The sequence below is a fragment of the Chrysoperla carnea genome, chromosome 1, assembly GCF_905475395.1.
Source record: "Chrysoperla carnea chromosome 1, inChrCarn1.1, whole genome shotgun sequence".
Taxonomy (NCBI): Eukaryota; Metazoa; Arthropoda; class Insecta; order Neuroptera; family Chrysopidae; genus Chrysoperla; species Chrysoperla carnea.
The window spans coordinates 127,537,552-127,565,506 of NC_058337.1; the positions used below are offsets into that span (position 1 = coordinate 127,537,552).

General features: G+C 29.9%; 1 protein-coding gene across 2 annotated transcripts; it reads left to right on the forward strand.

Moving 5' to 3' along the window:
* Positions 1 to 10,940: 10,940 nt before the first annotated feature.
* Positions 10,941 to 22,160, forward strand: LOC123290954 (bromodomain-containing protein DDB_G0270170). 2 transcript variants are annotated; one of them, XM_044871343.1, is made up of 11 exons: positions 10,941 to 11,037; positions 13,908 to 14,041; positions 14,114 to 14,229; positions 14,905 to 15,031; positions 16,359 to 17,558; positions 18,595 to 20,216; positions 20,849 to 21,010; positions 21,080 to 21,235; positions 21,355 to 21,555; positions 21,626 to 21,771; positions 21,966 to 22,160. In XM_044871343.1, the coding sequence occupies exons 2-11, from the start codon at positions 13,973 to 13,975 to the stop codon at positions 22,073 to 22,075; spliced, it is 3,909 nt and encodes a 1,302-aa protein (XP_044727278.1). In that variant the 5' UTR covers positions 10,941 to 11,037; positions 13,908 to 13,972; the 3' UTR covers positions 22,076 to 22,160. The 2 variants fall into 2 exon arrangements, with proteins under 2 accessions (XP_044727278.1, XP_044727279.1); XM_044871344.1 differs by lacking the exon at positions 10,941 to 11,037 and adding an exon at positions 11,150 to 11,220.
* The last annotated feature ends 5,795 nt before the right edge of the window (positions 22,161 to 27,955 follow it).

Here is a 27,955-nt window from a genome sequence, read left to right on the forward strand (position 1 = left end):
TAAGTATGACCTGATTTTTCCATCGCTTCCATCATATTTGATATACATACTTTTTTTAGTTTTAAATTAAATTTATAATCAAAGTACCCGGGTGACCGAGCTTGATCGGTATTTTTTGAGTTAAAAGACACAAATTACATCAACAATATAAGAATTATTTAAAATGTCTTCACATAAACAACAATTTGAATGTCCCGGTAATATACTTTATTTCGTTAAGTACTATAAATACCAATAGATGTCAGGAAGGTCTTATTTTGAAGTTTGTTTCAGTTTTTCCTGAAATCACGGATAAAACGAAAAAACCCAAAAACTTATTTTCAAACACTGCATACTTATTTTCATGAAAATCGTTGAAGCCGTTTTGGAGATTGCAGATATTTTATATATATACAAGAATTGCTCGTTTAAATATATAAGATATACTTTTTAGGCACAAGCTTTTACTTTTACAGTAGAAAATAATTATTTCTATGAGTCATTCATACATGACAATAGGTAAAAGCATGAGGCGCTCCGAATAATAAGGAGTGACTTATAAGAAAATTTTATTTATCCTATTTAGTAAAGTAAAAGCAATTTATAAAATTTTTTTTTGAAATATGAGCTACAAATTTTAGTTAATAACGGAGCTTTTTGAACCTGGTTAAGAAGTATACTAAAAAAAAGTTTTTCTATAGATACAAATAAACAAATTACCAATAATATCAATGTATGCTTGATATGGATGAATTTTCACTCAAAAGGTATGATAATATGTACAATAAAAATGATTGGTTAGTCGTATCGTTTATCAACCAATACGGTAACAGTTAATTGTTCATCAAATTACTTTGTATATTTTTATATTATAATTCTTTTTTTAAAATAATTTTAATAAAATCATATTGCAGTAAAATATATGTAAATAGAAAATTATTAATTATGTTTTTTTTTCATAATGTTACTTATAACAATGAAGGGTACAATATACCCTGTATTCTTGGGTGGTACCATCTTAATTTCCTTTACAATTTATTCGAAGCTTTATTGTTATGTAGTTTGCAAAAGTATATGTTTATAAATAAAAGAAATATAATTATGTTATTTTAAAAGATGAGGCTGGTTTTAATAGAATTATTTTTTTAAACTTTTTTAGGACAATTTTCATTAAAACATTTGTTATCGGGTGGAACACTATTAAAAAAATTAATAAATTTTAAAGATAAAAAAACCCGACTGCGTTCAATAAAAATTGAAAAGAAAAGAACAAGTATAGTTGTTTACACCGCGACTTTAACAATTGGGGTCCTTTATTGGGAATATTTGAGCTGATCTAAATTGTAATGGATCCCGACTGTTAAACTGTAAACTCCCATTTTTAGTAAGGATTTTCAAATATCTATTCAATGATACCGCACTTAAAATAGTATACAATGAAACACCTCCTTCTGGCGCAGTCGGGTAATTTTCATTGTTTTGATATAACCAGTGTCACTCTCACAATTAAGACGTTTTAGCTACAGAGCGTGCCAAAGCAATACATACATATACCCAAAAAAACAAACCCTAATTCACTCGCAGTCGGGTAAATACATTTACTTTACGTACAGAGAAAAGGCATAAACAAAAAACTAGGCACAAGTGGGAAAGATGTTGCCTTCAGTTATATGATATCATATAGGTATTTTTCGCAAAATTGTTTCTGTTTATTCCAGTTTTCGCAATTTTGAGCTCAATTTATCGAATGATAAACCCAAACTGTCGACCAGTTTCCATATGTAACTTTATGGAGAAGTTTTGGTAAAATTACTTTACTTTCTTACTCGAAAGTAACATTTCGAGTAGAGACTCTGAAATTTGCCTTTTATAATTGTCTTTTGAAATTTGGAAAACCTGGAAATGTGTGGAAATGCAAATTCTACTAGAAAAGTCAGAAAATTTTATTATTTACGTAGCAAAGTTCTAAAAGAATATAGGAGCTGATAAATGAAATTATCAGCGGAAAATGTGGTAACATATATGGTATCACAATGAGCTTAAGGTAGTACCAGCATGAAATCACTTTTCGACAGATTTGGCCGAATTTTTTTTCTCGGGTTTATAATAGCTTTATTTATGAATTCCTAAAATTTCATAATTTTTGACCGTTTAGATCGCGAGATATTTAAAGACAAAGTTTGCGATTTTGAGGGTCATGTCCCATTTAAAGCATGTAAAATGTCCGGTCTCTCCAACTATTTTTTATGATATTATTATATATTGAAGAAAAAGTAGAAAAAAATGTTTATACAATACAATTCTAAAAAAAAAATTTAGAAATTAATTTTCACTTTCGAGATATTAATTTTGACGTAAATTGATCGAAATTGGGACGTTGGCATAATTATTTCCCATTTTAAACGGTCAAAATTTCTGAAACTTTGGGAATTAATAGTAAGCATTATTAAATTCTTAAATTTAATTTTTCGTTAAATTCTGTTGAAAAAAAAATTGTACCATTGCTTTAACATAGAAACTGCAAATACCATGCTGGTACTACCTTAATTGTGTCCTTCGTGGACAGCCAATATAACCTAAAACCTATATGTGCCAAAATATTAATTAGATGTCTGATGGTCTGAATTTTAGTGTCACACAAGAGTCTGATTATGAACCTCAAGTGTGACATCCATATTAGCAAAAATACTGATAGATATGTGGCCCGCTGTACGTTTTATTTTTTGCCGCAACCTCTCTGGTTTGTCAAAGTAACAAAGCATAAAGCCCATCATATTGAATCACTGTAAATTCAAACAGCTCTTCACTTCACATAATAATAAGTAAATACATGTATTATCAACGGGCTTTCAATAAGAATGATACTTTTAGAAATTTGAATATAAGAAAAATAAATATCGGTTATTATTAAAGATACGTTAAATTTGAAAATATTTGAAAAGTATGACCCAAAATTAGTGGGATTACATACTCGATTGATCCAAATTGGATAAAAATTGCGTGGGGTAGAGTAAAATCAAATTTTTTTGATTTTATGACGTCATAAAGTTCAAAAAAATCAATTTTTGAATATTTTTGTCAAAGTTTATCGTATTTGAATGATTTTTTTTTGAAACCCACTAATTTTGGGTCATATTTTTCATTTTTCGTGATAGTTATTCGTTTATATAAGCCCTTATACCAAATTTGGAAAACACGTTACTGCATTTTCGAAATTAATTGAAGATACGTTAAATTTGATATTCTTGACTCAATATTTGAAAAGTATGACCCAAAGTTAGTGGGATTACATATTCAATTAATCCAAATTGGATAAAATTTGCGTGTGGTAGACCAAGTTAAAATTTTTTGGATTTTATGACGTCATAAAGTTCAAAAAATCAATTTTTTGAAAATTATGGCCAAATATCGTATTTCATGCTAGCAAGCTGTGACATTCGGAGCAACACCACTTGACGCTTAATTTTTATTATATAAATTAGATAATTGATGTCACTAATGAATTTGTTAAGATTTAGGATCTTCCAACATTTGGGTGCTCTGCCCTGCTCTCCCCTAATCATCCTAATTGTGTAACTTGGTCTTCTTGAAATTCTTTGTTCAAATATTAAAAAGTATCATTCTTTTTGAAAGACCGTAAATTTAACGTATGTTATAGTATTGTAATATAAGAATGATCTAAAAAAAGAATATTAGGTATTTAAATATGTATTTCATATATTTTCATATTATACAAAATAAATAATATAAATAAGCTTTTTTCATTTCATACATCAATATTGTAATATTCTTTCCGGTAAATGTCTGTGGTACGAGCATAATCAAACACATATACATATATATATTTTTAAAAGACTCAATATGGGGTCAAATCACAATTAATCATTTTTCTTGTACCTATATAAATATATTTACTGTATATTTATTGTTGATTGTGATCATATTTTGTTGAGTCATGTTTGTATTGTCATTATATATGTCTATTTTTCCGATAGGGTTTTTCTACAATAAATATATATACTAAATTATCTTCATACCTACTATATTTAAAGCTTGGCAAAAGGTGCTGAATATTATATCGTGTTAAATATCATCGTCTTTACATTGTATATACACAATTGATGTGCTTCCTTATGATATACGATAAATATATCGTGTGTTCTAAGTTTATGTGTCGGAAAATTGTTTATGAACACGTTGGAACCATAGACATATAAGAATAGACTAAAGAAGTGATCGTGATCTGCCCAGACTCGATAAAAGAGAACGATGCTCTGACGTACGTTTTGTTTCTTTTTAGTTGAGTTTGCGCATTAATAGTCTTGGATAAGTACTTACTGTAAGTGGACAAGTGCGACACTCAGCGACAGTAACTCACGTTCCAAAAAAGAGACAAAACGTACGTCAGAGCATCGTTCTCTTTTAACTGAGTCTGGAATCCCACTTACACGATCGTCCGTTACTAGCGTGGTCTATTCTTCTATGGCTATGGTAAGAACCATAATTTGAGCACTCTTAATTCTCTATATCCTTGAGGCTCTTAAATTTAATCTTTAACCTTTTGGGGGCCTCGGACACATAAGGATCACAGCTGGCCTCTTTTTTATATACTCTTACATTTTCAATGTCTATGGTCACGTTAATACTGACATATAGAAAAAAGACAGGCTCACTCTTGGTGTCATAGTGTATAAACAAATTGATGAGCTAAAATTTCAAAATCAATTCAAATTTATATCGAAAACAATGTAGAGTGTCATGGCGTCTTGAATGACATCACGACTTAACATACTACAATCAAATAGTCTACTTCATTCTATTAAAATGTAATGTTGTTTACATAGTGTTCGTCATGGTGTGACGTAATACTTTCAATACTTTCTGATTGGTGTTTGCTGTCATACGTGACTGAATGCCTAATTTTACTAAAATTATTTTATAACAAGTGAAAACAAACAATTGACTGAGTTAATTGTTGAAATACCATGCATAGTCAGTGTTGATTTCTTTATCACATAACACATACATTCATGTGACACATACATAACTGATATTCAAGTATAGTGCATACTATAAAATTTCCGCCTAATTGGCCCCCACACGGGTAAACAGTGATGTTTACGAAAAAATGTTTCAAACAAAAGTTGTTTATTTTTTTATAAGGAACATTTTTTACATTTAAACTTTTGTTCTATCTCTAACGGTTTACAAGGTGGGTCCTACGGACCCAAGACCCAATTGACCTATGATGCTCATTTACGAACTCGACCTCACTTTTTATGTCCTGAGAACGCTGTAAAAATTTCAGCTCGATATCTTTTTTCGTTTTTTAGTTATCGTGTCCACAGATGGACGGACGGACGGACAACCGGAAATGGACTAATTAGGTGATTCTATGAACACCTATACCAAAATTCTTTTCGTAGCATCAATATTTTTAAGCGTTACAAACTTGGGACGAAACTTAATATACTATGTATATTTCATATATACATGGTATAAAAATAATAATCATGCTTATTTTTTATGAAAAATAATTTTGTGTATTGTTATATCTACAAAATTTGAAAGCTTGATTCCTCTAACTATTCTTTTAAGAAAATGTGCCAAAATTCCCCGACTAGCAACTTTCTTTTGGCGAAAGTTGAACAAAATCGACAATATTCTACAAATAAACTATTCGTACCCCTTAATAATCGTGGTTTTTGATATTCATGAAAAAGGAAGAAAGTAGAATGCTCTTTCCAGAGATTGCAGCTTTGGCAAAAAGCCAGGAAGTAAAATATTATTAGATAATAGTTTACAAAATACATATCTGTAAGACCTAATACTCAATATTTATATTCTTTTAAAATAATTTTTAAAGAACGGATTTCATAAAAAATGTCAAATTAGTTAGAAATGCTTTACCAGGAAAAAATTAGCAATATATTACTAGGCTCTAGCCTATTAGCAAGTACCTATCGTATTTTACTTTTCAGTTTATAAAGAATAATTCTATTAAAACTGAAAGAAAAGTCCTAATTTTCGTTAAACTACGAGTACTTTTTCTTCCTCGACTCGAAAGTCTCTTTGAAGATCAAATGCTTAACATGTACTAAATGAAACTAGCCCGAATAAGAACTCTAGGTGAAATAAACAATAAAAAGAATGAGAACGTGATCCAAATTGAGACTCAGCTCAATCACCAGAAAAAATCAAATAATGTTTCTGTTAATTTTGTTAATGGTTGCGCTCATTCATTCTAGCAGTAGCAAATTTGTTTAAACTAGCTCAGTTGGTTAAGGCGTAACCAATTCAGTCTGCGGTATGCTTAGGGTAGCGGGTTCGATTCCCCCTGTCGCAACAATTTTAATTTAATTAATAGTTGTGATGGGCTGGTGTAGTGCATAGTATATGCATGAAGGAGGTGCACTCAGCCTCTGAAATTGAGTAGCTGATAAATGAAATTATCAGCGGAAAGGTGGTAAAACACATATATGGTATCACAATGGGCTCTATAGCCTAAGTGTGTCGTTCGTGGACAGCCAATATAACCTAACCATACTAAGCCATCAACGTGCGTAGCCAGTAAAATGCCGCGTGTTTTCTTGGTCGTTAGAAAAATAAATGCACCGGTTTGATATTCGCCTCAGTCTAACACCAAGATTCATAAAAATCCGTAATCTACATATTATCAGCATTACAATATGACTGACTAGCATAATGTATATATGCTCATATTTTGAATGATTTGAATAAACGTTTGTATTTTAACAATATCCGTTATAGTAATTACCAGTATGAATTGTTCAGGATATTATTCGATGATCATTTGGTAATTTTATAGTCGATATATTAGTCCATTTATATCGATATTTATATGCAAAGATATTTTTATTTAAAATTACCGTAAAAAAGTGTCACCAAAAAGCAGACAAAAAATAACTAAAAATTCGCTATAATTAAGTAATCAGCTTTTACTTAGTAAAAATTAAAAGAAATTTTTTGGATTTTGATGGCGGTATTAGGTACAAAACTTATGTACCGAAAAAAACCGTTTTTCCCCTTTGAATGGCCTCTAAATTTCTGAAATGAGTCGCCTAGTCACAAAATTCCAGGTTATGTGAGCTAAAGAAGGCTGCTGGAGATGCTCAGAAATAGTAAAATATGGGTATATGACCGTCATAATGACTAAAAAATCCAAATTGATGTCTCTGTATATACGTAAACTAGCTCGAGTCGTGAGAAATTCCACAGTGCGGTATCCGGTGGTTAAAAACCATAGAGATAATACAGTTAGAGAACAAGGGGTCTGCTAGCCTGTAAGTGGATGCAATATGCGAAGTAAGAGAGAAGACTGTCAACAGTGACTGTCACAGGGGAACTCACTGGCAGTCTTCTCCCTCGCTTCCCATATCGCATCCACTTACAGGCTAGCGTTCTATATCTATCATACCTATATGCTAAAAACAGGCTAAAATAAGTGATACAAAATAGCAATAATATTTTACTTTATTTTTATTTATAGGCAATTTTATTACAGTTATGATATACAAATTACATAATAGACAAAATAAAATCTGAGTATTATTTCTCTAATCTGTTTTTTCCTAAGCGATACAATTTTAGACCGTGATAGAATTTGATAAAAGAATAAGGAAGATTTCGTGGACCCACAGAAAAACAGGCTAAAGAAATAATACCCTGTACACGAGTTCACTGTATCCGTGACTAGAAACAACAACAACAAATTTCGTAGAAAGTGGTGAAAAAAATCAAATATTTTGCTTAATTAGTATTAGGGGAACATGTTATAAAAATTGGTTATATAAAAATAGTTTAATAGTTATTATATTTGTCTAGCCTGTTTTTTCCTAAGCGATATATTTTTAGACCATGAGTCTATTTTTCGCCAGAAGCCAGCATGATAAGCTTGAATAAGGGGTATATCATGAAATTTGAGAAAGGAATAAGAAAGATAAGATATGAACAGAAAAAAAACATGCTGAAGAAATATACAGGGTGTTCTGTTATTGACTGCAGATCGTTGGCCTACAGAATAAGCTCATAAAGACGAAGGAAAAAGTTATTTACTAATTTTGGATCTGAGCCCTAATTTGCGAGATATGGCTATGGTACAAATCAAAAAATTTAACCATTCACAGTGTTTGAAAACCTGGTAGGCATACACTATCTTATTTGGAAGGGACAGTTAAAAACTATCAAATTTAATTGGACAATAAAAATTTAATACATTAGCAATTGTTATCTTTATTTTTCGCATTTAATTATTTACTTGTCTCGCTTGTTTTTCGATTAGTATTTATTTGCCACTACAGTTCACTTAGTTATAGGCTGGAATTGTCTTATTACATAAAAAAATGGGCTGTCTTTGCATAGTTTACATACTCAATAAACTAAATAATAAATAACATGTTGATTCTTTTCAAATAATTTTATAATAAAAACAATTGAATAGAGCAGGAGACGGTCGTTTCATCAATACGTATGTTTTGTGTAAATTTATTATTATTCAAAATAGCTTATAGGTTATTTACATTTCTCTATAACAAAAGGTCATTCCATTGGTTTCAATAACGAACGTAGACCTTCAATACCAACAAAAAAAATTATGCAGGAATTTACCAAATTTTGCATTTTCTCAAATTAGTTTTCCCACAAATTCAAGAAGAGCGTTTTATGGAAATTTTCAAAAGTAAATGAAGTATGTTAAGCGTGGTATCCAAATTTCAAGATATTTTCAAGCCACAAACGGCCAATGGCAAATGAATGAATTATGAAATATTTGTACATTAATCACAGCACAGATTACATTTATCGCAGGAAATTACAACTAATACTAAATAATAATAAAAATAAACCCATCTTATCACAGTTTTCAAAATCAGTAATCTTATTTCACTTTTTCAGATTTAAAAATCATTAGTTCTCCTTCAAATTCAAGGAAAGCGTTTTTCGGAATTTTTCAAAAATATATGACGTATGGTAAGCGTGGTATCTAAATTTCAAGCTATTATCAGGCTACAAGCGGCCAATGAAATGAATTATTATCTAGGAATATCAGTAATAGTAATTATTAACCAGGAATATCAGAAGACTGTGAATAATGTAAGCTGTGCTGTGATTAATGTATAAACAATTCATTGTAGTTTGTAGCTTGAAAATAGAATCCAAATTTCATTTGGGTACCACGCATAGCATACTTATTATACTTTTAATTTTCAACATTTCCGAAAAACACTTTTCTTGAGTTTGTAGGAGAACTTATGATTTTTAGAAAATGAAAAATGAAAAAGTGGATTAAGATTACTAATTTTGATTATTGTGATCGATGGGTTTATTTTTATTATTATTTAGTATTAGTTGTAATTTGCTGTGAATATTGTAATCTATGCTGTGATTAAAGTACAAATAATTCATAATTCGTTCATTTCATTGACCGTTTGTAGCTTGATAATAGCTTAAAATTTGGATACCACGGTTAACATACTTCATTTATTTTTGAAAGTTTCCGAAAAAAGCTTTTCTTGAGTTTGTAGGAGAACTAATAATTTTTAGAAAATGAAAAATTGGTAAATTCCAGCTCGACAATCCTACGCAGTTTTCTTCTAGATATTAAAGGTCAACGTTGGTTTTTGAAACCAATGGAGGCCACATTGAGCACTTATTACAGAGAAAAGTAAATAATTTATAAGCTATTTTGAATAATAATAAATTTATACAAAACATACGTATTGATGAAACGACCGTCTCCTGCTCTATTCAGTTGTTTTTGTAATTGAATCAACAAACAAATTTCAACTTGTTTTGTTATTATTTCTTGGAATATACAAAATAGTTTTTTTTGATGTATGTTAAATGGATTGTAAGACGTCCTATTTAGCTTAAGTATTAACACAATACCATCATAGTTAAAATATATAAAGTGGGCGGGTTAGATCAAGTCCAATGAAATCATTTATACTTTAAAAAAAATCCCTTCCTCAGTTCAAAGTAATAAAATAAAATAAACTTATATCTACTTATTATCATTGGCTACTGATTATCGAATGATAGTCTGTCAATGAACAAATATATCAATTTTTGCCATACCTGTAGCGCCCAAACTAGGGCTCAAATCCAAAATTGGTAAATGACTTTTTCATTCGTCTTTATGAGCTTATTCTGTAGGCCGACGATCTGCAGTCAATAACAGAACACCCTGTATATAAGGATACATAAAATCGATTATAAATAACCTTATCCTTTTTTGAAATCGGTTAAATAAGAGCTTCCTAATTTCAAAACTAATCAACTTTTATGTAATCATTTGCAATATTTTTAAAATTGTAAAAGTATCATAATAATCAATACATTTATTAATTAGTCTAGTCATAATATTAGACTTTTCTAATATTTATGAGTTAAACTTTATTATTTATTTATAATATGCTAATTATTTACTCTAAAGCTAAATATCTCATATTTCTCGAATAATAATATATCAGTTACAATTTTTTCTTTGCAATTTCCTTAACTAATAAAGTGAGAAGAAAAAAAAAGGTATGCAAATTAATTTTATAATTCTATCAGATTCAGGTAAAAAAAATAAATCCTTATAAGGGATGTAACAACCATATTATAGAAAAATTTAAAGGATTGTTATAAAAACAGTTTTATAACAATAGAAGCAAAAAAGCAATCCCGCTTTTTTTACAGTTTTACGTAATGGTTGGTAAAAGTCAATTTTGCCTAGTTGGAATTCGTCATTTGAGTCATCACACCATTTCTTAAATATCTTTGAAACTTTATCAAAAAAAAATTTAACAAATATCTTTTAAATAATATCGAATAAAAATTAATTTCCCATTAAAATAAATAAAATAAAAATCGTAAAGGTAAAATATGTTCAACCCTTGACTGAAAAAAAAGGTCAAGAATACAACACTTCGGTATTAAAATATTGAAGAGTGAAGTCGTGTTTGATTGAAATTAGATAAGCATTGTGAAGTGTTGAACACATGTGACATTTTTTTTTTGTGTATTTGTATGTTGGAAAAATCAAAATAAATAGTTGTAAGTAATTGATAAAACGTTAAAATAAAAGCGTGTTTTGATTTTGTGCTTTAAGGTGAATATTTTCAATATAATTAACATAAGCACGATTTATTCAATAACATTGTTTTCATTAAAAATATGTAGTGTGGTGTATGTACGATTTTTTGAATTGAGGCTTCCCACATTTTTATCAATTTTCCTGTAAGATTTTCCATCATTTTTTATTTGAAATTAGTTTTTAGTGACTTAAGTCATGTAAATTTTTATGTAAATTGTTTTATTATGTATATTAATTATGATTTTTAAGATATGTTTATTTTAGGTTATGTGAGTGTGCCTCATATAATTCCGTATATGTGTACTATTTAAGTCCAACCGGTTAGGTTATTCCGAAGACACCGACCTTTTTTTATTGTGAATTATAAATAATATGAGTCATTTGGTTCAATGAAAATAAGTGATTTTCTTAGAATGTTATTCGAAAAAAATTCTTACATAAATGCTTTCATAATAAAAAGGCGTATTTTGTGTATCAGAAAAAAATCCGCCCTCCTTTAAAATTTACGTTCCGTGATGGATTTAAAGGTGTTTTTTTTGTCAGATTTGGCCAAATACTAAAAATTAAGCATCGTAGCCAAAATTTGCCAAAAATTTAAAGTTAAAAAAATATATGCAATTTTTTAAAGACCCCAAAAAGTGATTAAATTAATTAGTTATGGTATTTAAAGTAAATTTTAGCAAATTAAAGAATGATTTTTCAGATATCAACAATTTTGGGGGTCTAAATTATATTTTAAGCTTTTTATAAGTGATGAATATCGTAAAACAGAAAAATAAACCGGTTTCGCACCGGCAGGTTTAGTTTTTATCGAATTTAGTCGAGTTAGACTCAGTTAAAGTAGCTAAAATTTCCAGTATTTGAGTAAATTGATAATACAATAAACATCTTGATCCAAAGAAAAACATTGGATTATGAAATATTTATTGAATTCGATTGAATTGTATATTTCAATTTGCAAAAAAACTATAATAGCTTTAAAAAGAATAAAATTTGTGTCTACTGTCTTGCACTAAAACCAAAAGAGTTTACTGCAAAATAATGACAATTTCAATAAATCGAACGTCAAGGGAAATGCAAAAAATTTCGAGTTAATGAGTTTTCGACTTAGTTCGAGATGTAGAAGATTTAATTACTAAAATATCGACGTAGAAAGGCGCGATAATATTTTACTACCTACGTTTTACGGAGCCCGCTTTTTAAAATTCGAATTAAAGAGAATAATTATGTACTATCAATGCAGGGAAATACGTTTTGTCCGAGTTACGAAGTCTAAATAATTCAAGATACCACGTATTTAGGGGTTCAGCGGAAGGGAATGGCATTTTTTTTCGACTTATTGAGTATTACGACTTAACGAGGTACGTGGGGGCCTCTAGGCAATGCAATTCTCCGGGGCCCCTAGGCGATGTGAAAATCAGACGGTGCCTTTTTTTCAGTATGCCCATAGCTAGACGACAACATCAATCACAATTTATTCTTTTTATTTCTGAGAGAATGAACCTTATTACTATACGTAACAACAATAATAGCGAGTTAATCGATAAAAGAGCAACATGGGGGCCTGTAAGACTTAAACTCAGTTGAAATCTGCGATATTTATGTATTATTTTATCTTTAATTTTTTTCTCCATAAGGAGTGGTAAATTTCCTGCGTCAAACTTTAAATCGTAGGGAGTGAAGCACGAACAAGGATAAATTTTATCCCAAATAATGCTATTAGCAAAACTTATATATATCCCAAATAATTAACATATTTCCGTAAAGTCTACTATTCTCTACTATTAACATAGTTTCGTAATATTGTGTTTAAAATTTACCAAATAAAGAAAAAAAGTGTTTAAATTACCAATTGTTTCATTTAACTGGAGAATAAAAAAGATTTTGATGAGACATAAGCAGGGGCATCGCCTGGACCTGACAGTGTACCACGACTATTGCAGGTGCTGTTACAGTGAGGAGAAGGAAGGAAGTCATTGCCCAGCTCTTGCCATGAGATGATGGTATCACTTGAGCCAGACTTTCTTTGGCAATCTCTCTAACCTAAAGTTCTTGACGTTGACGACAAAGCACTTCTGCTGTTCTTAAACAGCTTCAAATGGTTCATGGAGTAGTAACTGGGGATGAATCAACCTTTTCGGTATCACAACGGACCCCTCCCAGGGCAGCCACTCTAACCTAACTTAAGCCAGTGCATTTCGAACGCTAAACAGGATGTGATTTTGAACTACACAGCGAACTTATTTAACAAATTTATAGCGTATCAAAGCACTTGAAAATCATCCAATTAGAAATACACTGAGAGCCATGGGTTATTCTATCGAATTTTATATTGTTTGAAGGTCAACGCACCAAACCTGCTCTAAAACTACCCATTTGATTAAATATCGGAGGGTCAGGTTAACATTTTTTAACACGGTAAATTTTATTTTTTTGTGGCGCAGGGACAAATAGTTTTTTTTTTAATCTTTAAATTAAATTTCTTGGCATTTTTTGATTAGACATTTTTTTCACCTACTGAGCACCTTTAAGTCATAGCTTAACCCAGAGGAACACAAAAATTCTGAGAGACGCTTATCTGTTTTTTATTTTCTGATATTAGAAATTCATATCTTTTTTCACAAACAATATTGGCGAATCGTAAAGCTATGAAACTAATCCATAGATATTGCGACACTTTATGCAATAATAAATGCGTAAAAAAAGTATAAACAAGTGCAAATAGTCGATTTAGAGTAATTATAATTGCATGAATTACGGAATAATTAACTAAATCTTATTTTCATTGGACTAGATTAAGAAAAATTCTTTATACTTAGTTCTTTTACAGACCCAAACTCAAATACTCAAAAATAAACCTGTGAATTAGTAATTCAGTTTGTGTGTGAGAAAATTATGGAAACAGATTTTTTGAATTTTCATGATGGAGAACATTTTTCTGTGTTAGATTCACCTGATTTCCAGGTTGGTTTACATTTTAAATAAAAAATTTATAAAACAAGGATGTTTTTTAAGTGAAATATTTTTAATTTTCAGGAGAGAAGTAATAGCTTGTTAGATGATTATTGTAGTCATTTTTCATTTTCCCGTCACAGTTCTGATGATTTTATAGAATCAACTAGTTCGTTTTGGGAGCAGGATGAAGAACAAGAGTATGTAGAAGTTTTATTTTTTGTTGAAATATTATGATTCCTTTAACGTTAACATTTAATGATTGAATTTATTTTTCGTGTTGTCGAAAATTTTAATAAATGTATTCGTCACTGTGGGGGCTTATTCTTGATACCAAAATAACACAAAAAGTTCATATAAACATGGGTCCCAAAAACGACTCTCTTGGAAGATTTTCCCGCTTAAACAGTAGAGGGAGATGGGACACAATGGAACAACCGTAATATTTGTACCCAAAAAAATTTCAGAACAAATTACACAAATTTATTAAGCTAACTTAATAATTCTGTGTAATTTGTTCTGAAATTTTCTTGGAATAAGGTACAAATATTACGGTTGTTCCATTGTGCCCCGTTTGAGATAGACTTCTCATAAAAATTTCAACAGCTTTTGTTCGAAACACTTTTTCTAAAACCCAACAAATTTTGTGAAAATCTGAAATAATTCATCAAATTTGTAACGGCTCATCACGTGAATATGAACTTTGATTGTAGATTGTTTTGGAGCCAAGTATCAGTCCTTACAGTGACAAATACTTGTTTTCAATCACCCTGTATATTTCTAGAAATATATTTTTCATTCAATGATTTATTTCATTTATGTCTATTTTTTTCCATTACGTCTTTCTCACTTAAAAACTTTTCTTAATTTTTTAGATTGAATGGAGATATTGCTGTGATACCTGTGTCGGGACAAATCAATAGAGAAATTCCACATTTATCCAGTTCACCAGATTGCAAAGATGATTTTATTATCGATTGGCATCATTTCGTAGCTATTGAGGTTGGTCTTATAAATCATTTTTGGCCCTGTATGGAGAACGATGAAACCTCTATACATATTATTTGTACCTGTAGAAACCTACAGGTCTTCAGGTTTAGAATGTTTGGGGTCATAAATCTTGGGATAAATCGCGGTGAAGAAGCTGTTTATGCGTGGCATCTGACCTCGACAGAACTTTATAGCTCCATCTGTTTAAAATATCATATCATATTCGGAGACGTCTCGCCTTCGTGTGGCAGGTTTTTCTCAAGAAGGTCACAGAGGACCCCTTAGTCATTAAGGATGTATGAGCATGACAACAATGTTTGATTTAAAGGCTCAAAATTTGTTTGAAGGTAGTCTTTTACTCAAAGAATATGTGGTTAAAATTTCAGCTTAGGTAACCGTGCAAATTTTTAAGAAAAAAGTCATTAAAAATCGATATAAAATACATTGGCTCTTATGGAGGAATCTCAAAAAACGACATATTTTAGAAGTTTTTGATAATTTTCATTTGGAATGAATGAAAACAAATTAAAAAAAAAACTTTTTAATAGAAAGTAAACATATTAGCAATGAATTAGAAAAGAAAAAAACTAAGTGTCACCGTCCATATAAGGGATGTAAGAGCAGGGTAGATTAAGGGTTGAAATTATTTTTATCTTATTTTCAACTTTGATGATGAATTTTGTTATAACTTCATGAATGTAGACGAAAAATAAGAATAAAATTTTTCGATATGTGTCTTGGTTTTCGAAATATCGAAAGCTAAATAATTAAACAAAATTTTCAATTTTCGATATTTGAAAATTAAGCCAGATACCGAAAAATTTTATTCTTACTTTTCGTCTTATATCGTCAAGTAATAATATAAATTTATCATCAAAATTGAAAATATCTATTTTTAAATTTGTGCCCCCACTACCATGCTCATACATCCTTAAATAAATATAGACCGATATTATGTAAAAAACTCTGAACAGACAGAATCTTATAGCTTCATCTGCTTAAAATAACATCTTTTACCCGGAGATGTCTTGCCTTCGGGCGATAGATTATTCTCAAGGGGGGCACAGTGGTGCTAGGGACCCATTTTCGGTACCCTTTTTGTGTATTTTTATTATTATTAAGTCTACGACGCATATCGATTGCGTATCATCAAATATTATTTGTAGTTACGTCCGAAAAATATAATGTAACGAATAATCTGTAAAAATACCGGTATTTACGTCTAGTAGCTTCCTTATTCCTTAAACCTAATTAAACGATCTAAAACAATGATTTATTTTTTGCCTTCAAAGTTCAAAATTTTATCTGCCTCAATGAATTTTTTTTCTTTTTAATTTAGAATAACACCGATAAAGATGATTCAATATCTCATCAACACTACGAAAAATCACCAACAACTGATAAACAATTAGGAAAAATCAATGCTGAAACTGCCCAACAAAATCAAATAGAAAATAATTTAAGTGATAATTGTAAAAATTTATCAAATCCAAATAATTTAAATTATGATCAAGTAATACGTAATAATATCAAACAAGAATACCATAATGAGAATAGAATATCACCAAAAAAATCATTATCCGATAAAGAAACCGATACATTATTTAAAGATATCGATACAGAAAAAATCGGACCGCTAGGAATTCATACAGAGATATTTATCAAATCAGAAAATATCGATGATTTAAATTTAGATAGTGCCAATGATATTTTATTTGATAAGGATTTCTTAAATTGTAAAAAAACGAATTTAGTTTACGATAGTGATTCGATACGTAACATTAAAGAGGATTTTCATAGTGAAAAACAAAAGTTATCAAACGAATTATTTATTAAATCTGAAATATTGCCCGATTTAAATTTAGATAGTGCTGCCAATGAGCTTTTATTGAATTCATCATTCGATAAGCTTGATTTAATTACGGCCGTTGCAAAAGATGATATTGAATTAGATTTAAGTATCGATAGTGATAAATTAGAAGATTTACATCAACCCGATTTCGATAAGGATGATTTTGATTTAACTACATACCTAAACGATGATGATAGTGAACCAATAGCACCAATCATCACTCCTAGTGAAAATATAATACCAAAATCAGAACCAATCCCTATCAAAAACGTAACACCACCAAAAGTAGATTTAGTGGACACCGACGATGACTGTATTGATGTGGAAACCGTTTCACCATCGGGTTGTCGGCCGGTACTCGAAGCAAAAGATGTTACATCATTATTGGAACAATTTGAAGCTAACGAGGCGGTTAATGTATCAATTCATGACGATAATATATCAAATAAAAATGTTAAAAAGTTACCAGAAGTACGTAAATCAACGATTTCATATTCGAAACGTAAAGTACTCTCAATGGAAGATATTGATGAGAAAAAGAATAAAGTTGTAGATCGTATCAAAGCGAATGTTAAACGAAAATCTGTACCTGTTATTGAGCCAATACCAAATGTTAAAAATAATAATAAAATTATTGATCATGATAAGAAAATTATGCAGAAAAAAGTGAAATCAACAAAGGTGGTGGTAAGTACCAAAATTTTTATTTTTGTGAGATTGATTTTCGATTTATTATTGTTTAATTTATGTGACTAATATTTTAACAATTGTTGATTATACAAAAGTCACCCGAAATATGACGAAATCAACAAATCTATCGAATATAATCTCAAGAATATAAGAAGCTACGGATCTTTTTTTTCTAGACTTTCAAATATTTCAAACAATTTTAAGAAAATTTCCAATTAAAATTTGTTCTCTAATAGAAACTGTATCAAAGTTTAAGTGAAATTTCGAGCAAAATGTCTAAGAGCAAAGGAATTTGAACGCGAAAATTCTCAATATTCAAATATCAAGCTACCATTGAAATCACTTTATGTCTCCTTTAATTAAGCGTACTTTATCTACTATAAGGCTTTTGCCGTGATTTTTACCATAATTGGAAAATTTCCCTTTTTTAATTTTCAAAATTCTATATCTTATTCCCCCCAATTGAGCTTTGAGTATAAATACTTATGCCTTAACTTAACTTAATTTCTCCTCTTAGTTTATGGAATCAGCTTCCAACAAAATTTGCTTCGCTTGATAAAAGAAACATTTACTGCATTTAAAGCTTTTACTTTTCTACGACTTACGAGGAATCTAAAATATTATAATTGGTATACAGAAAATAAAGACATTTCACTCGGGAAAAATTCCCGGCAAGCGTTCTCTTGAAGGTAGGACTGCATTCCATTCCTCTTCACGCTAGCCTAAAGGGCCCGAATTGTATTATTTCATGTTAAAATGAAATATTATCTTGGGAAACTGTCGTTTATTTATTAAGAAAAATCGTTTTTTTATTATTTTACATGGCTAAAATCCCGCCTTAAATTGATCTCCAATGCGCAACTAAAATACAGACAAAAAGATGTGATTTAGGAGGGAAGCTAGGTCATTTTGCAAAATTACTTTTTCAAATTATCGAATTCGATTCGCATTCCATTTGATCTTGCTGATAAATTCCGATTTTAATAATTTATATTCAAAAAATTTTTCTTTAAGTAGTCTTTATTTTTTACAGAATCAAACTGAAAAAGAATCCTATCACTTAGATCACGATTATTGTTCAATCGGTGGTCCCAAACAAAATCAAAAAGAAGGAATTGATTATTACAAAGTGTTACGACGTCAGGATATTAATTGTGGACAAGGAATTGGAAATAAAGGTATACGATGTATTGAAACTACAACAAACAATCCCAAAATTGAAGACACTGCAATTAGAATAGCAGAGAAAACAAAGCCCCAAATAATCCCTGGTAAAAAAATCCAAATAGCTGCAACCACGCCAACAACACCTCAACAAAAAAACAATTCATTATTAAAATCAACAGATAACATTAGAATGCAAAATTCACCAAAATCAGTTTTACTTAAAAATAATGCAAATAGTTTACTCAAAACCTCAAATTATAAAAACGTTGATGGAAAATTAATGGTCTCTGTTTTAAAAACAAATCAAAAAATGAAAAATACATTAAATCCAACAAAAATGGCTGTCATCGAAACAAAAACCCCGCATGATCAATGTATACAAAATATAATTGTGGATAGTGATAATTTACGTCCAAAAAAACGTAAACTCAATTTGGAAGAATACAAAAAGCGTCGTGAAATTAATAAAACACGCAGTTGTGATAATTCACGAACAAATTCCCCCGTAAATATTACAAGTGGAAGTTCTTCACCGTTAGTGAATCATGGATCATTTAGTTTACCGGTAACAGCCGTAGGTTCACCTGCCCAACCAAGTACACCATCCGAGAAAGAAGTGAAAAAGTTAACTCACGAAGAAATGCTCTTAAAAATGGCGGCAGATCTTTTAACTACTACACCAATGAAAACCACCGAACAGAAGGCATATACAATTGAACCATTTACTCCACCAGGGGCTGAAGTATCACCAAGTGTACCACAACAACCAATGGAAACAATACCAGCAGTAGTTCTCCCTAAACCATGCGACGATAATATTGAAATGATAACGATTGTTAGTATTGGTGTAAACACAGATATATCGTTAATAAACGAGTTAAAACCACAACCCGCGCCTAAAATTCAATTTCAAATTAAAAAGAAACCAGAAATCAGTCGAATAAATAAGTTATCCCCACCAAAAACTACAGTCTCAAAGCAATTAGTGGAACAATTAAATTTGGATGCGGATGAAAAATTAACAGAAATTATTACACCAATTTTACAAAATGCGAATAGTTCGAAAATTAATAGTAATTCATTGATTTCGAATATAACTGCGACGATTTTACAAAAGAAACGTAGTTCTATAAATAGTTCCTCACCTAGAAGTTCTGATCAAGATCGAAAATCGTTAACTGCAGCCACAAGTGATGCGAATGAAAATCAAAATGAAGTATTTGAACATGGTGAAGATAAAACGGTGATTATTTTAGATAAAAATCGTGTCAAACCAAAAACCGCGTCTATTGAAATACAAACAGAACATTATGAAATTAAAGACGATTTAAAGAATGATAATCGTAATAAGAAATCATTACCAAGTGATGATAAAGTTGAAGTGAATAAAGTTAAAGTGAAAAGACAATATCGTGTGCGTCGTGATAGTTATAGTTCAGAAAGTTCGGTAGATACAACTTCGTCAAAGAAATCGAAAAGTCGTAAAAGGTACTTCATCTATTTTTTTTCAGTCTATATTTTACATTTTGTTAAGTCTCTGATCATAATAGCCACAAACCGGGGAATATCGGGAATTATCAGTGAATATAATCGAAAATTCTTATGGAAATCAGGGAAATCTTGGAAACTTGGAACTAATCAAGAATAAAATGAATTTTAAGAGTTTAACTACCTATAAGACAATGATTTTTATTCAAATCGCAAACTTTAAGTACCAAGAAATTATTTTTGATACCAAAAAATTCTTTTTAAAAAACACGAAAATCCAGGTCATTTAACGAATAGATAAGTATTTCGCGAAATATCGCCGGAATTCATTCTAAAACATAGGGCTTAGGATTTGGGGCAATACTGGATCATAGAAAATTTTGGATCAATCGTAAAGGATGTACGAACGCTAGGACAATCTTGGATAAAAGGCTTCATTTTTTTTTTTTTTGTATGAAGTTGGATTAATTCTAAATCAATTTTGAAAATTGGGAGGGGAGTTCTTCTAATGACAATTATTTTGGGAAAATGGGAATCCTTAGGAATAACTTGACCTTCAACTTTTTTTAACCTTGACCTTCAACTTAACTTTTTTTTTTTGCTTTATTAAAATAAACTTTATTACATTTCAGTTATAAACCGTCTTCAAGCGGTACATCAAGATCTTTGTCAACATCAATTAGTTCAATAGATTCATCAAATTGTTCTAGATCGTCACGATCACGGTCAAAATCACGATCTCGATCTCGTTCACGCTCTTATTCACGTTCGCTTTCACGATCTAGTTATTCTAGGTAATGTCAAATTAAAAGGTATGATACATTCGTATAGTATTTTATTATTAAATATGTCCTTGTAAACAGTTCTTCATCGAGGTCTTCGCGGTCACGTTCGCGCTCTCGATCTCGAAGTCATCATCGTTATGATTCAGCATCATCACGAAGTTCACGTGATAAATACTCACGATCACGTAGAAGGTCTCGTTCAAATCATAGTTATAGAAGCTATAATCGATCTAGGTAAGTTGAATCTTTGGTTTCCCGATTGGAAGAAAACTTTTTTCAGAAGATTGAACCACTCAAGGATGGTTAAAATCACCTTTCTTGATTTGGACAATCTTACAAATGAAATTTTTTAGGTCTCCCCTAAAACGTTCAAACGATCGTAAAAGTCGTTCAAGTTGGGAGCAAATGGATCCCGAAAAACTACGACAAGTTGAAGAAAGGCGCGTAATATATGTGGGTCGATTGTTGCCCGGTACAACAAAAAATGATTTAAAACGAAGATTTAGTAAATTTGGTCCGATTATAGAAACAAGTGTTCATTTTCGAGATAAAGGGTAAATGATCATTTTCCTAGAATTTGATTAGAATTGTTCTTTGCAAATTTGATTAATTTAAATATTGTAGGGATAATTATGGATTCGTAACGTTCCAATATAAGAGTGATGCTTATGAAGCAATAGAACGTGGTAACGAAGATCCAAATCTTCCACAGTATGATATAAGTTTTGGTGGTCGGAGAGTTTTTTGCCAAACGCGATATGCAGATTTGGGTAAGTGTATTTATATGGATACAAATTTAATCAGAGAGAATAAAAGAGTTGGGAATTCATTTAATCTGGATTTGATGTATTCTCTTCGTGTCTTTATTCTATGTGTATGTTTGTGTACTGATAACTATGTTATTCTCTCTGATTTAAAATTTTATTGAAACTATTTTTATTTTTATTTAAAAAATAAATTCTAGACAATACTGAAGCGATTGAAATGAACTGCTATAATCGAAACATCCAGGAAGATTCATTTGACATACTATTAAAAGAAGCACAAGCAAAATTACGTAAACGTAAAGTTTGACACTGGTATTTAATATTAGTTTGTAGTATTTTACAAGCTAATTTAACTAAATTGTTTAGTAAAAATTATTATTTTGTAATAGTTTTCATTTTTCTGTTAAAAAAAAAACAATACGAATTTCATTTTTTTATACTACCTAGAAATATTTAACAAATTTCTATAATAAATAATAATCAAAAACAAAAGTTGTACAGAGATTTTTGTAATAAGTCATTCATTTTTTTTTGTTAATATTATTATTGCTAAGAAACTCGTTACAAATTTTTGCTATCATTACAAAAAATAAGATTTTGTTGATAGTTCACAAAGTTGATACTTATTTATGAGTTTTTTTTCACTTACGCAGAAAAGAAGGTGATTCACATAAAAGCGTTACGATTTTCTTTTAGGCAAATTTCTGGGACTTTTTAAAAATGTGTTAACTATAAATTGATTATAGCAAGATATACTTTCATAAGCTTATTACTTTTAACATATTAAAATTTATCCATTCTACAAGATAGTGATTAACAAATTATTTAAACCTAGCATGTTTTTGGCGACCAAACAGAACATAGCCGTTGTGGTCGTAGTTTTCTATATTAAGGAAATAGGTCGTTATTATTTATTATAATATGAACTTACAATCATCAAAAAAGGTAAACGACTGCAGCTAGTGTGAGCAAAAAATAACGCGCGAATATTGTTTTAAAGTTATTAGGGTTTTAAAATAAAACGCCGTAAAATTCCATCAATATTTCACGTCTGATCAAGGTTAGCTTTTGCACTTTTCAGAAGAACTTAGTCTTATGACTTCGTCTGGTTTCTCTTCGAACCACTCGAATTGCAGTGAAGAAATTTGTAGCTGAACAAATGTTTCAATTTCAATCATTCTTCAAATGTAATTATTCGCATTTTTGCGCTTAAAAATAGAAAATCTTTCATTTTCTAAATAAAATCAGGTGGAAAAACAATTTACTACCTGAATGATATTCCCCCCGCCTGCATGATATTTATGAGTAGCATACGATATTCTTGACCGAACACATGCTTCTGATATTACCTACCACTTCTGCTACTATTCCGTATTTGTCAAATTTATTTCAGACAAATCACTTAGAGGTGATTAGATTGGTTTCACTTTCGGGAAATCTGTGTCGAAATCATCGACATTTTATTTCTTATTGGCACAATTATTCCATGTTTTGGAGAAGTGGTCCAAAGTTTGTTTATGTGCATAGTTTATGAGCCAATATTCTCGAAGGAGTGACTTAACGGCGTAGTATTTAACCACATAATAAGAAAATCGAGGATACTCAACGAAATGCTTTGCCTATGATAAATTATGAATCATTTTGGAAAAATTTCTTAACGCTTTATGTGTACCACGTGTTAGAAAATCCTAACTACCGCTAAATTTTGAAAATATTGCTCATTTAATTAAATTTTTTTTTTTTAATTATGTAAGTTTATACATATGTATTGTACAAAAAATATACTACCAGTTTTTTTGTTTTTGAAAAAATAATTCAGTTAAAAAGAAAAATATTTCTCTGAAAATTTAGTAATATAATTGTATTATTACTTATTATGTATCACTATCCCTTTTTTTTTAAACAAGAGCTTAAGGATACAAGAAAAACCTAGAATTTTGTAAATATGTAAATTTTTTATAATTATAAAAACAGATATTAAATGATTCGAACATTATTTGTTTTTTTATTTTAAAATTCTGGAAAATTTGATAATTTTTTTATGTAATTTCGATTGATTTTATTCCTCAGTTTTAATCAAACTAGAAATGACGAAATTTGAATAAGAATTTGTAGTTCATTTTATTTTTTTGGTTGTGTTTAGAGCATAGCCCTAGAGTAATCGATAGATTATCTTTGCATGGTCACCAGTTTTTTAATTTCCCGAAGTCTTGTCTAGTAAAACATTTTAGGTCAATTACATTTTGTCCGACTTATCAGTAGTGCAGCTCCAAAATTTCTTAACAACTGTCATTGTTATCGTTAAGTGGAGGCCTTAATCGTTAAATGACAAAAGTGAATACATTTTGTTAACACTATTAGGGTATTGTCACTCATTTTTAGCGATTGGGGGCCCTTAAGTTTGGTAAACTTAAATAGATACAGAATACGGATACAGTTGATCTAAAATTTAAGTTAGATTGAATGGCTCGGTCAGCAATTTAAACCTTTAACTAATCAATTGGAGGCCTGTTGACGATTGCGCTATCACGCATTAAAAATCCATGAAAATCTTTTAAATATTTGCTTTGAAACACATCCATTTTGTTTATATTTTCATAATTCGAAGAGAGTCGAATTTTTCCTCCGGTCACATATACTTTTTTTGATTTTAATTTTATAATGTAGAAATTTGTATAAAAATTTTTCGAATAAGTTAAAATTATGCTTATTTGTAACAGAGCTTCAGAAATTCTATTTTTTATAGAACGTCGAATAAAATTTTTTAACTTGGATAATATTGTGCATAAAAACATTTGTAAAAAAGAAATATTTATTTGTATTTACAGATTATTATACGTTTAAGGAGGAGTCAACATCTGTGTAGATTCGCGATTTCAAATTCGGAGCAACATCGGCTTTTTATAATTTTTCTAAATTTACGCGAAATTTTCAAGCGTTTAAATTTTCAATTCATTTTTTTATATTTTGGGGAGGTTTTACGGTTTTTTTTTTTTCAGAAAGAACAATTTTTTAAGCTTTTGTTAACACTCGCGGTAATTGCTTAGCCTAGTTTGCAAAGTATTATTTCGAGAAAAGCATGTCTTGAGAAATGGCAAAATCATTTTAGGCATAGAAAATAACTTCTTAAGATCTATAAATTTGTTTTTTTTTCTGCTAAATCTACATAGGTGTTACGTCCCAAAGAATTTTAGGTGACAATTATTCTAAGAATAATAGTGTCTTTCTATTAGTTCAATAAATTTCCTTTTTTTCAAAAAGAATAATTTGGCAAAATTTTTTAACAAAAATTGAAACTTATGAAATTAAAATCTGCATTCCAGAAACATTAGAAATAAAGAACTACGAAAAAAAAATCACTCTTTTGCCTATAATCCAAAAAACTACACGAATTATTAAAACGAAACAATAATACAAAAAAAAAATTAGCTTAGAACTTTCGAAATAAGCTTTTTAATTCAATAATGTTTAGGCTGGTGCATAGAATCTTTTAAATATGGAAATTTTATCCTTAAAATTTATTACAATAATTGTGATTTTAAACTAGCTCTCAAAATATTTTTTCATAAAGTGAAATATTTTCTAGTCAAATATTAATTAAAGTAGAATGCAGAAAATTTTCATTATTTCATTTTAAACACTTCCAAAATTTTGGAATTTATTTAAATGGACGTTTTATATTTTATTTAATATTTTTATAAAGAAAAAATTATGTAAAAAAAAACCTTTAAAAAAACTGGCTTATATAGGGCTTACAGTCATAGACACAAACAATGTCGTCGTTACCCAATACGAGACGTATGAACGGATCGTATAGGGTTAATAACCACAGCCAATTTTTCAATCGTTTCCGAGTTACAAACATACATCTTATTGTTTATCGCGCATACAAGAATGTAAAAAAAATTCTTATAGATTTAGATTTTATACGGCAAAGTGTTGTGTCTATGCTATCGTTTTAGATAAGATAGATTTTCTATTACGATCAATTTGCCACCGAATATTGTAATGATTATTAAATAATGGAATATCGTTTCATTTTTTTCTTAATTCTAACATTTTTAATTATTATAACTGGCCTAGCCTGTCTACTTTTTTCGAGCCAAAGCCAATATACTGGAAACCAAGACATGTAACAAAACGAAACAGAACGTCACAAACTTTGATCGCCATTTTCTAAAAGACTTCCCAATTTAATTGAATTATACAAAAAATTTGCGATTTTTTACATGTCTTGGTTCCTTGTATATTGGTTATGGAAAATTGACATTGCGTTCAAAATAGACAGACTAGACTAAATGGATTATACATAATTTTGTAAAATTTATAAATAATCAAAAATACCTATATGTTTCCTCCATTTTTTGTCTGTAGAGACAAAAAATGGAGGACTATTTTAATCGATAATGAGAAAAATCATGTAGAGTTTCTAAAAAACAGAAAACAAAATTTTTGTTGTCATTCAGGATCAGCTAAAGGCACTTTGAGTTATAAGATATAGAAGAAAAATTAAATTAAAAAATTGTTTCTTATAAGAGAAACGTCTTTTTTGAAAATTTTTTTTTCGCCAATCAAAAATGTTAGGTAAATCAAACTATAAATAAGAATATATTTTTTATTCAATTCCTGATTGTAACAACAGATAGAGGGAACCTATATTAACTTAGAGTGGTGCTACGCAGAAAGCCCACGGCTCTTCCACCGGGATTTCTACCAGGATTGATGGTTCCATGGTTTCGAATTCAAATATTCTAAACCTGACAGTCTGCAGGTTTCTACAGGTGCAATTAACATGTATGGAGGTTTCATCGTCCTACATACAGGCCCTTCAAGTGGCATCATCAGAGATTTCTATGCTGTGAAGGGGTGTTAGTTCAATCAACAGTGTTCTGTCAAGAATCCCACCATCTTTCTCAACTGTGCTCTAGTAAGTTTTAGGCGAGTATAGTCGAATGGTCTAGCTGTGATTATGCACAGTTCGGACTCTCACATGGACTGCGGAAAGTCCCAGTAATCAAGATGGGCTTATTATCGTAGCCATTCCTTGATTCGGTAAATTACGGAGCATCTTACTGTTGGAATAACAGACTTAGATGAAAGTGCCTATAAGACGGACGTAGCCCTCAGATACTAACAAAGTTTGCTAGAAAAAAAACTACACTATTTTTGCATTGGATTTCTATCGTAAGTATTTGATTCTCGAAAAAACTTTCGGATAAAAAATGTTTGATTTTTTAAGGAATAACTTTCGAATGTAAAGTATTCATCTATTTTTGATCAGTATCGAGATGTATGTAATTCTAATTACCATACAAGATTTATTCCTTTATCGATTAAAATAGACCACCGCGTAGATTTATTTCACTTGTTTCAAATTTTGTTTCGTTTCGATTATTATCTATTTTAATTATTTAAATCTTAACTTTCCCTTTGTATTATTTTAACTCAGGATTAAAATGGATAATAGGTTTATATACATTGTATAAATATTATGATTTATTTAAATAAACATTTTTTTCAGTTAAATATTGATTCACTTTCATTTTTTTTAAATACCAAGAAAACACCTTTAAATTCAAAATGACTCTTTATCGTTAGGGCTGCCACCTTTCCAAATTTGATCGGGAGACTACAGAACTCAGTAAATAAAGAAGTTTATGGATTATTTGTTTCATATTTTAGTAAATTTGACAGTTGTAAGTAGCTTTTATTTTATTAAAGATATTTATTTAAACTTTTAATTATAAATCGGAATTACAAAACATCAAAAATGTCGTACCATGTAAAGATTCGGTGATAAAATTAGATTAATTTCACTAAACTTCCCGGAACTTTGAGGTGACAACCAAAATACCACAAATATATAATTTGGTTTACACATTAAATATAGTCTGAAACTCAAGGACGAAGAAGTTTTTACTAAAGAATAAAAAATCGTTCTCTAAAGGTAGTACGAGCACCAAGGCGATTTTAGATTTAGGTTGAAATTATTTGTACCTGTGAATCCGTGTATCAGTGAATAAACGCAATCACAGAATTAACCAAAAAATCCACAGACCCGTGCCAACTCGACCTCATTAACGGCCAACCCGTGGATCAGTGAATGAAAGTTCATGGATTTAAGCCCAGATATCCGTGGCTAACAGACCCGGGTAACCAACTATTAGAAGGATAGAATTCGTCCGTG

Bases quoted from the DNA above. Each gene is read 5' to 3' on its own strand.
- LOC123290954 (XM_044871343.1), top strand. From the start codon at position 13,973: ATGGAAACAGATTTTTTGAATTTTCATGATGGAGAACATTTTTCTGTG. The intron at 15,032-16,358 runs GTTGGTCTTATA...TTTTTAATTTAG, and splicing joins ATCATTTCGTAGCTATTGAG to AATAACACCGATAAAGATGA. The intron at 21,556-21,625 runs GTAAATGATCAT...TAAATATTGTAG, and splicing joins GTTCATTTTCGAGATAAAGG to GGATAATTATGGATTCGTAA.